Raw genomic sequence first — 11,803 nt, forward strand, 5'->3', positions numbered from 1 at the left:
ATCTATTAAAATCCTCATTTCCTATGCTCATTCTGCAAACTACAGAAATAATGAGTCAACGAAGGTTCAACTACACAGACAGCTTTATTCTAGACATTTATTTTTACTGAGCTCACTAATGGATATCAAACAAGAGAGGAGACTCATCATCTGATAGTAACACCTTTCAATTTCTAGCAGCCTGGCAACAGTTTAAATTTACAACCTGGAGATGAAAATCTTGGCTTCTCATTTACTGTCAATCCCCTGAACCATTCAATCTTATATAGTGCTTCTTCTTAGGAGATGCCAGGCAATATTCTGGCTACTATCTTCCCCATCTTTTCCTTTGCAATGAATAGGCAAATGAGAAAGCTGAAGCTCACAAGTAAGATACTTGCTTACAAGACACTTGTCACAAATGTATTAAATGCCAGAGCCAGGACTTGAAAATCAGGTCTTCTAATTTCACAAGTGGGGGTTCAATCTCCACCCTGGTTACCAGTTATGTGAAAGGCCTAAAATAGTTCCTTTAGCTACATCATTTAATGTACTATTAAATAAATGCCAATATCATGTTATAATAATCAAGCAAAATGTTCTCTTGCATATAACTTTTTTTAGTCCTTAACTTCTAAAGACCATGGACACATTCATCTTTACTTCTCAGGGCACAGGATATAGAGTCAAAAAGTTGTTACCTCAAATTAATATTAAAATTAATGAATTTGACCTCAGAATTGAAGAATTACTAACACAGTGGCAATAAGGATTTGGAAGTCGAATCATAAGAAAGAAGTTATAATCACCACAATCTTTGCACATATAAGTGATTAAAAAAGGGTTTTTTAAATGAAAAAATAGAATGCACATATGTGGAAGGGTGATATAGTGAACAGAGGGCTAGACTGTAAAAGATTTGGGCTCAAAGCCAGTCTCTAACACATATTAGTTATGACAAGCACACAGATTACATGCCCTCTACCAACCTCATTTTACTTTTCTAGAAAAATATGAATAATAGCATCTATTGGGGCAACTAGGTGGTACAGTGGATAGAGTGCTGACCCTGGAGTCAGGAGGACCTGAGTTCAAACCCAATCTCACACTTAATAATTGCCTAACTGTGTGACATTAGGCAAGTCACTTAACCCCACTGCCTTAAATAAATAAAAAAAAATTTTAAAAACCTAATAGCATCTACCTCCAGGTTGTTGTGGGGTTCAAATGAGATAAAACAGGGCTCTAAGAGATTAAATTGATGAATTGTTGCTTTGCATCTATGGGAGGAGTTTCTTCAATGAAGTTCTCTAGTACAATGAAATCACAAGTACTGACTAACACACATACAAATATCACATAGGTGTGAGTATGTATGTGTATAGATGATTTTTACTATTTGTTCTCAAAGAAGACTATGGAAAAGTGATGATGACAGGAAAGTAATCATGACAAGCAAATGAAGTAGACTTGATAGAGACAGCTCTAGATTCCCTAAGCAGAGTAAAGTTACATATACAAGATCACACAGTGTCTGAGGTCAAATTTGAACTCAGGTCCTCCTGAGTTCAGGGTCAGTGCTCTACTCACAGCACCATCTAGCTGCCCATCTAACTGCCCATCTAGCTGTGTATAGGTATGTAAAGTAGGTAACTAGATGACTCAACCATTTCAGTATCTTTGCCAAAAAACTCCATGGACAGTATGAACCATAGGGTCATGAAAAGTCAGATAATTGAAAACAACAACTATGTATAGGTATGTAAACATCAAAAGGTCAAATATATCATAAAGTATAGTGTGGAAAGTCTAAAATATGGACCAAGACTCCTTCCAAAGGGAAAGCTAAAATATTTAATTCTTATTTGAATTTTCTGAGGAATGAAAAAGTCTCATCAGTAGCTTACTGAAATAGGAAAAGTGAAATGATAAAACATTATAGAAAAACAAATCAAAGCAAAGACACAAACACTACAGCACTATTAATAGAAATAGCATTTTAAAAGATGCACAAAGCATAAATGTAAATACAGTTCCTTTCTCATGGTTCACACAATCAATAAAAAGTCAATATATGGTTTAAGATCACTAGAGAAGATGAAACTGAATGCTCTATAGGATAGAATGCTTGACTTGGAATCAGGATGATGTGTATTCTAATCTTGCCTCAGATATTTATTAGATAGATGATTTTAAAGAAAGTCATTTATTAGCTTCATTTTGCTCATCTGTGGAATGTGGACAATAATAATACTACCTTACAGAATTGTGAGGATAAAATGGAATGATATATAGAAAGAAGCTAGGTAAGCCAGTGGATAATGTTGGACTTGGTATCAGGAGTTAACCTCTTTCAGTCTTAGTTTCCTTATTTGTAAAATGGGTATAATAACAGAAATTTATTCACAATAAGTTGTGAATGTCATAGGGATCAAATGAAATGCTATATGTAAACAGTAAGTTGGCAACTCAGTGAATTAACTTATGAGGTATAGAGTTGTTTGTCCTTCATTCTTGAAGAAGAACATGACATCAGTGAGGTGATGCCATGACAAGTACTTGAACTGAATTGGGGGTGGGGAGTTGCTGTGCTAAGTCATCAGCCTCATTTTCTCCTCCAGAGCCAACTTGGTCCAGTGATCAAATATGAATCATGACCATTGGAGATGGCCCTAGATGTGAGGCAATCATGGTTAAGTGACTTGTCCAAGGTCACACAATTAGCAAGTGTCAAATATCTGAGACTAGATTCACACTCCAGTCCTCCAGACTCCAAGGCCAGTGCTCTATCCACTGTGACACCTAGCTGCCCCATAAAGTATAGACTACTATTATTAAGCATAGCTAAAGATGGAGGATGGGGTAATAGACAACAAAAGAAGGGATGCGATCTTTGTTTTCATAGTCCTCATTCTAACAGAGAAGAAAAATATACAACCAAAGCAGCTCTCCAATAAATATTAATATACCACAAATTCACTTCCTTAAATCTATAAAATGACATTGTTGGGCTAATTGGTTCCTAAGGTCCTTCCAAGTTCTAAACCACTAAGTCTATAAATATAAGAGTACTAAAAAAGTCAAGGTCTCAGCAGAAGTCAATTATAAAAGAGTTCTTGAAAAGTTTTGAGCTAAGTGTTTTAAGTGAGGAATGACTTATTGAAAAGGAAGAAAGACATTCTATGCAGAGAAAATGACATGCAAAAACATGGAGGTAGGAATAAATACATCATAAGTGGAATAGTAAGGAATTTTAACTTAGCCAAAGGAGACTGTTGATAGAAGGGTCCTCAGGGGCGGCTAGGTAGCACAGTGCATAGAGCACCGGCCCTGGAGTCAGGAGTACCTGAGTTCAAATCCGGCATCAGATTCTAATTACCTAGCTGTATGGCCTTGGGCAAGCCACTTAACCCCATTTGCCTTGCAAAAAATCTAAAAAAAAAAAAAGATAGAAGGGCCCTCTACATGTAGAGGAGCAATGTGATATAAAGCTAGAAAGGGTAGTTCTAGATCAGATGTATCAAACTCAAAGATAAAACTGCCCAGTGTGGTCTGAACCAAATTAAAATGTAATTATCAAAATAAATAAAAATACAACATATATTATCTCAAACTGGGTATTATTATTATTTCCCTTTTTACAAATAAGAAAACTGAGGATGAGAGAGATTAAACTCAAACCTTTCTGACTTCAAGTCTAACACTATTCACTTGGCTACCTGGATTTTTCTATATATCATTTCATTTTGGTAAAGAGAGGAAAAAAGAACCCTTTTAGACTCTCCCTGTAAAGAGATTCAAGATTGATTCAAGTCTATATAATGAAGAGTTACATTTCATATACTAGGTGTACTACAAGTAATTACTGGAAAGTGTGCTAGAATAAACAATATTTGGTAAAGTTATTTAGCAGTTACATATAAGATGATTTGGAAAATGTAAAAAATAGTGAGGAAGGCATAGAAAAAAACAGGAAATAACTGTTGGAATAAAGCAGGGAAGAATATGAAAAGAATTGCCTTAGAAAGACTATCTTTGCATGTAATTAGAAAAAAATAAATTACATTTAAAAAAAAAGGAATTGCCACAGAAAGAAAAAGGTACTTAGAGGACTGAAAGGACCTCAGAGGTCATCTAATCCAATACCTTCATTTTACAAATGAGGAAATCAAGGCCCAGGGAAGCTAAGTAAAGTGCCTAAAGTGCAAAAGGAGTAAACATATGAGGTAGGATTTAAACCCAGATTGTTTGATTACAGAGCCAATCATCAGGACGAAGAGCCACAAGATGGAATGTGAAGTTAAAAAAATACAATAGGCTCAAAAGGCAGATTTGTAACAGTTCCCAAGATATTAAGGCATAAACACAGTCAGGGATAACAGGTACTTTTAAATAGTTTAGTTTGGCAAACATTATTATATACCTATACTAAATAATATGCTGAACTAGGGGAGACTGAGTTTGGATAATAAATTTATTAATTTAAATATTAATATAATATTACATTTAGATTATATATATTATCTATGCCCCCATAAAGCTTTCAGCCTATTGGGGGGGGATAAATCACAGATAACTGATTAAAGGCACTAATTAAGAGTTATAAAACAAAATGCTCTTTGAGTTCTACATAGGAAAGTTTCTCTGACTAGGGAGATCTGGGATTTCTTGAGATTGGGTTGGGGACTCCTGGCACTTGAGTTGGTTAAAGTTTGGATAGGAATTCTGCAGGGAAGAAGGTTGCAGGGAAAACAAAATTCAGGCACAAGGATAATTACATGAGTAAATGAGAACATAGAGCTCATTTTAAGCAAAAAGAATACAACATGACTAGATTTGTACATGTAGGGGAGTAATGTGATAAAAAGCTAGAAAGAAAGGGTGGCTCTAGATCAGAAATGTCAAATTCAAGGGTAAAACTACCAAGGGCAGCCTGAATGAGATTAACATGTAATTGGGAAAGTGTTTAATAAAATAATAAAAGCATAATGCAACATTGAGATAGTTAATTTGTGGTTTTCTAAGTTGATAAGCTCCAGCTTATTTCTGTTTGAATTTAACACCACTGCTCTCACTGAATGCCAAATTTGAACTGTCACTTAGCAGACAAAAGTGAGTCAATTAAGGATTTCAATCAGGAGTAACATTAGAAGATTTGAAGATTATCCTGGCAATAGCATGAAGGAAGAGAATGGAAGCAAGAAGATAAAGAGACAATTATGGTGGCTTGGACTGGCAGTAATGAGGATCTATACTAAAGAAAGATAAAAGGAAAAAAGTACTCATTGAAGTGCTTACTATGTATAAAGCACTGTAGTAAATAACGGAGATGGAATATTCTTCATATAGAAAAATGAGACAGTACCTTACTCTTAAGAGTTCACATTCTAGTGGGGAATTCAACACATAATAGTTCATTGACAAAGATGAGAAAGGAGGGTCTGATGCAAGAGATATTGTGGAGGTAATACTGACAGGATGACATTACTTATCAGGTAAAAGAAAGGGAAAACAGATTATGATCATGAGACACTGAGAGAAGAGTGGGAGTACCACAAATAATAGTTAAATAAGGAGAAAACCCTTAAGCTGAATTAAGGGGATAGAAAGTGAGCTCATTTTGGAACACATTACAGAGGATGGTCTGTAGTTTTGCTGGCCTTAGAATCTGAAGGTAGGTATTAACTCAAAGAAAGGTCATCAAGTTCTGCTGGAGTTGAGTAGACATAGAAGAATTTGTTTTAATGAATAATATGGATAGCACTTCTGTAACCAAAGGAAAGAGTAGATGATGGTAATGAGAAGTTAAGAGGAATGTAGGGGAAGGGAGTCTTGATCTATGAGAAATTGGAAGGCAAGCCATTTGCTATAAATGAAGAATAATGCTGATGGTGAGAAGAAAGAGGAAAAGGCTTAGAATAAATAGACACTGAGCAAATATAACACCACCATCAACTGCTGGTAAATAGCTGCAGCAGAAGGAGCAATGCCATCAGAAATGGTCAGGATGAAGACAGTGAGGACTGTAAAAATCTGTCACTGGATTATCCAAGGGCAACCTTCATGTCTGTGGTGTGGAAAGATCTTTTAGTCTTTGAAGGATATTTCAATCCCATTTATTTACTGAAATAGAATATTGTTCAATAATATCTTCTAAGATGATCAGTGATTTTCATTATCTGTAAATAAAAAATTGAGGCAAGGCTCATTTGTGGTCTTCATTCTTGGAGTCTATAGGGCACCATGAAGAACTGGTTTATTGTCAGACTTGTCATAATCACCAGCTCTGTCAAAGGTAAAGAAAATTCTATTTACCCTCCCTTCAAGCTAACAAAAGCTATATTCCTATAAGACATTTCCTTCTCTCATAATCACACTGGTGATCTAAAATCTAATAAAAAGATGAATGCCACACTCAGCAAGAGACTGTTGTCAATAATCCATAAGGAAGCAGCTGTCTAGAATTCAACTCTCCCACAAAGTTTCCAGCTTGCTACTTTGTAGCTATTTTCTCCTAGTCCACAAAGTTTCTAGCTTGCTACTTTGTAGCTAACTTCTCCTAACAGTCCACAAACTTTCTGGCTTGCTACTTCGTAGCTAGTTTCCGGCTTGCTACTTTGTAGCTATTTCTCCTACCAGTCCGTTGGCACCATTTAACTATGCTTCCACCGGCACCAAGGCTGGCATCACTGGGCAATAAGAATGGGATGAGCAAAAGGACAGGGAGAGCTAGTCAGTCCTCTAGTGGAAATGGTTCTGAAGATATTGAAAAATTCACCTCACCTACCCGTGCCAGGGCAGTAGAAAATGGAACACACACTCACTTTAATAATTTTTATGTCAGGATGGACGATGCTACGTCGCCTTCTTATTATAGACATATAAAAGCAAGACAAAACCCCCAACTACTCCACCGAAACAGAACAGGACCCATGGAGAGTATGCTTGCTGTGAGGGGATGGTGGCAGCACCTGCTCTCCTTTCTCAAAAGTCCACATCCACACCTATAACTCACTGGTTTGTAAGCTGGAGTAGTGCTGGCAGCTAGCACGCTCCTTTGTATTTATTATTTGTTTTTGTTTTCCGGGGGGCTTTGTGATATCTGGCTGCTGCGCACCGCTCCAGCCGGGACACCCTTTAACCGCGGGGCGATCGGCCAAGCACCTGGGCGCTATCCATCACGCATTCTGCCAGCGCTCCAGATCGTGCAGGGGCTGCGGGGCATGGCCCAGGGAGCCGCGCTGGGGAGAGCCGGCGGCGGGCAGGTCGTCTCCAGGGAGAGAGGGGAGCCAGACGCTGGGGGCCGCCGGCTCCAGGGGGGAGGCGGGGAGGGGCCGGACGCGCTCCCGCCTCGGGCAGGGAGGCAGCGGCTCTTCCCCTCCCTCCTTTGTCCCAGGATGCCCGCAGCGTACCCCGCCGCTCAGCAGGGCTCCGGGGGCCTCTGGCCCTTGGCGCGGTTGGACTCTCGCCTAAGCCTGCCCGGGCTCTGGGGCGCTCCAGCCCCTCGCCCCGGGGAGCCGGCGGGCGGCCGGGGAGGGGGAGGGCTCTCACCCAACTCACTCCATTCCCGAGCGCAGCGCCCGGGAGATGGCGAGACCCTACCCCCGCGCCCCCCCTCAGCCCTGCCGGAGGCCCCTCTGCAGCCCTCGACCCTCCGTTGCACCCAGGCTCCGGCCGCGGAGGGGGCACTGCGGGGCGGGCGCACGGGATCCCCGTCCTTCCCCTCCTAAACCCCAACTCCCGCCCCCCCCCGTCAAGCCTCCCGGAGGAGCCGCCGCCACGAGCCCGGGGGCCGCCCGGAGCGTTACCTGCAACGAGCCCGAGCCGGGGCGGCATCTCCCTCCCGGCTGCGAAAACTCGGCGCCCCGGAGCTGGCCGGGGGGGAGGGGCCCCTCGCCCGCCATCCCGCGCGCCGCTTCCCTCCCCCCGCCCCCCGCCGCGCGCCGCCGCCGCCGCCTGCCTCCGCCGGCACACGCAGCCACGCCCCCGCCCCGGCTGCGGGCCGCCTCCTCCCCATTCCCATTGGCTGCCGCCGCTTGTCTGTTCCAGGGGTCCGGACCGCCCCCCGACAGTTCATTGGCAAGCGCGCCAGTGACGTCATGCCCGGGAGTCGGGCCTAAGGGAGAAGGGAGAGGGAGGAGGGCAGAGTGGAGCACCTGGGGGAGCGGGGCCGGAAGGAGGGGCAAGGGGCGGGGAAGAGGAAGGAGCGTGCCAGAACGGGGGAGTCCCGAACCCCGGAACGCGGGCCCTGGCCGGTGCAAGCCTGGGTGCCCCTGGAACATCTTTCCTCGTCCAACCCGCCCCGCGCCTCCAGTTCTTTGTCGCATTAGCTCTCTTCCGCCAAAGCTTGCAAAAGCTCTTCCCTCCCCTCCCCCAGCCTCCACCTCCTTTCTCTCTTTTCTCCTTCCTCTGGCCGCTCCATCCCTGGCACCTTCTCTTAGGCCCCCGGCTGCAGGTCCATTTGACGGCTCTGGATGGCCAATGCCACGTGTCCACAACTTTCTGTGGATGGCCCCGCTCTCCTCCCCAATTCTAAAGTTCTCTGGGATTCCCCATCAGCTGCCAATCATCTCTTTGTTTTTTGTTTAGTTTTTTTGCGAGGCAAAGTGGGTTAAGTGACTTGCCCAAGTAAGTATCAAGCGTCTGAGGTCGGATTTGAACTCGGGTCCTTCTGACTCCAGGGCCGGTGCTCTACCCACGGTGCCACCCAGCCGCCCCTCCAATTATCTCTTAAGGAGGGCGTCTCTCAAGTCTTTAAACTGCAGCCATCATCTCCCTCCCGGACTCCTACTGGTTTCCCAGTCTTCTGCTGCCAGTCATCTTCCTGGGATAGCAGCACTGCACTCCAGAGTGTGCTGGAGCCCGCAGAGCTGGTTGCTACATTTTCGGTCTGAGCATTTGCAATTCAGATAATGGCAAACTCTTTAAATCAGGGATTGCTTTGTTGTTTTATTGATTTTCTTCACTTGAGAAAGTGATGGAGAAAAATGTTGATAACATAGTAAAACTTTAAAGGGTGTTCTGCCATACTTTTTTTTTGAAAGTTGACTCTTAAGCATTTACTAGCATATTCCTGAGTGCAGTCCAGTGATACCCCCATCATCTATGATGAGGTAAAAATACCTACTCTTTGTTCTGGTTAAGATTTGCCAACAGTCTCTCTAACATACCTTTCCAGTCTTCTTTCATATTACTCTCAAACCTCTATTACTTTTCAACTAAGTCAATATCCCATATCTAATTCTATCGTTTTGTCTTTTCTAACCTAAAATGATTTCACATGACTGGAATACATTTCCTTGACATCTTCACCTGGCTGAAATCCTCTTCTTTCTCATCTTTGACCATGTTCTACCTTCTCCAGGATCTCTAAGCTAGAAGCTTTTAGTTTAATTAAAAAAAACTTATGGGGGTGGCTAGGTGGCACAGTGGATAGAGCAACGGCCCTGGAGTAAGGAGTATGAGTTCAAATGTGACCTCAGACACTTAATTACCTAGCTGTGTGGCCTTGGGCAAGCCACTTAACCCCATTGCCATGCAAAAAAAAATAAAAAAAATAAAAAAAAAAGAAACTTATGTGGAAGGCACTATGATCTGGATTGGGGGGAAAAAAGACCCTCTCTACCTTAGAGTAATTTACATTGTACATAGATAAAAGCATTAGTTCACCAAATTTCTGAGTGAGAAATGGAAATTGTCACCTTATGAGTCCAAGAGTTCCTAAATTCTTTATTGATGCTGGCTACCCAGTAGGAGATACTTCTTGCAAATACAACACTTCTTGGTGGAGAAATCCAACAGGATATTCCTGAACCAGAAGGGACCAAAAGTCTACTCTTAACTGGCCAGAAGATCTGGACTCTGTTGCTTAGATAATGTAGATCCTAAGTGAATGTGAAATACCTATTCTACAGTCCCGAAGTGTTGTCTTTACTTCCTATAATAGGTGTGAAGGGTTATTGTCTTATGTTTTAAGTATATGTTGATGCAGGATGATGAATCTTTGTATTCTAAGCATTTATTTTTCTAGTGGAAGAAAGAAATAGTTGTTCTATAACTAATGCTCATTCTGTATTTTAAATACCTTTTCTGGAAGAAATCTTTTAATCTCTTTTCAGTAGACATGAGCATACTTGGGCTTTATTTTAGACCTCCTTCCTGGGCTGGAGACTTAACAAGCTGAGAGTCCTGACTACTTTTGGGGGTCATACCAATTCCAAGATAAATCCAGGTTGTATGTGAGCACAGTGGAGCTACTTGTGGGATGCCCCCCCTTACCCCCCTCCCCACCACAGATGACACTAATCCAAAAAGCATTTAAGTTCCCACTGTGTTGGAGAAACTGTGCTTAGATCCTAAGGATACAAAGACAAAAGGAAATTGGTCATTGTTATTAAGGAGTTACATTCTCCCAGGGGGATACATATGTATGCATATGAATATATATAGGAGGGAGAGCATAGGAGATGGCATATGAACTGAGTTGAACAGAGGAGGAGAGGATGCATCCTAAACCTGGGGAAGAACCTTTGCAAAAAGCACAGAGGCAGAATATGGTATTATTGTCAAGTGGAGGGAATCACAAATTTTAAGGTGAGCAATATAAAATAGACCTGGAAATGTATGGAATGGAAATTGGCAGATTCTGAAAATTATGACTGGGTTTCTTGTGTGGTTGATTGTTTAATGTGATTTGGATTACATGATTAAATTTAATCATTCAGATTGAATTTAACAGTGAGTCATGTGTACATTTTTTAGAGAGCTAGTTGGTAAGCATTTATCAATATACCCTGCATTTTTTCTCCAAATCAAACAACAATGTTGATTTCCAAAGCTCCCAGCTTGTTATATGAAAAACTGCAGCAACTTCTTTCTCAGAGTAATGGCTACTTTAGAACTCTGAGTGGACTTAGCAACAAACCTTAAAGTTATTTAGATTAGAGATAGACTGCAAGGACTTTAAATCCAAGCTGAAGAATTTGTCTTTTGTCCCAGTGGCAGTAGGGTCTCACTGAAGTTTTTTGAGCAGTGAATAAAAGGTTTTTTTGTACTTTATGAAGGCATTTTTCAGTTGTTATGTGGCATGGTTTGAAGAGGAGAGAAACTGAAAAATTCTTAGTCCAAATTGGGACCTTTTTCAGTAATGCAGGTGAGAGATAAGTACTTGAATTTTGTTAGTAATCATGCAAGGAAGAGGAAACTTATCTGTAAAATGAGTACTTTAGACAGATGAGCTCTAATTCAGCCAGCAAAAAAATTCTTAAGCTTTTATTAATCACTTTCTTTATGATAGTGGTAGGGATATAAAGAAAAGCAAAAAGACAGTTCTTTCTCACATGAAGCTTACATTTCAGCGGCATTTTAGTGAGGAAAGACAACATCCTAATGACTATGTACATATAAGATGTATGCAGAGTAGATGAAAAGTTATTTTAAAGGAAAGGCACTAGCTGTAGGGTAGACTATGGAAGGTGATAGTTGAGCTGAATCTTCAAAGAAGCCATGACAGCCAGTAACTTTAAATATGATGGCTCTTAACTATGGCTATGCTCTAAGATAGAGAGACTCTAGTCATCAGGAAGAAACATCATAACCAGTACATCTTGAACTTAGTTTTTCTGTTGACTCCAGATTCTTCACAAATATGAAAACTAATCCTGTTCTTGCCCTAAAGGTACTTAAAATCTAATAAAGGAATATGACTTGTATATAGACCAAACCCATGGAGTTTGAAACCTTAGAACAAACTATAGACCTTAATGGTTTACTACTTAATACCTCATCACTAATAATGCTAGTAGAATGCTACTGTTACTTCTAT

At 41.1% G+C, this 11,803-nt stretch overlaps 1 protein-coding gene across 2 annotated transcripts in view; it reads right to left on the reverse strand.

Moving 5' to 3' along the window:
* TMTC4 (transmembrane O-mannosyltransferase targeting cadherins 4) overlaps positions 1–7,895 on the reverse strand; it is an 88,478-nt gene extending 80,583 nt beyond the window's left edge. For both annotated transcript variants that reach the window (XM_074191978.1, XM_074191979.1), the window contains exon 1: positions 7,788–7,895. In XM_074191978.1, the coding sequence (XP_074048079.1) occupies positions 7,788–7,883 (96 nt within the window). In that variant the 5' untranslated portion in view covers positions 7,884–7,895. The remainder of the gene's footprint in view (positions 1–7,787) is intronic.
* Positions 7,896–11,803: the final 3,908 nt, after the last annotated feature.

Source organism: Macrotis lagotis, chromosome 6 (assembly GCF_037893015.1).
Source record: "Macrotis lagotis isolate mMagLag1 chromosome 6, bilby.v1.9.chrom.fasta, whole genome shotgun sequence".
Lineage (NCBI taxonomy): Eukaryota > Metazoa > Chordata > Mammalia > Peramelemorphia > Peramelidae > Macrotis > Macrotis lagotis.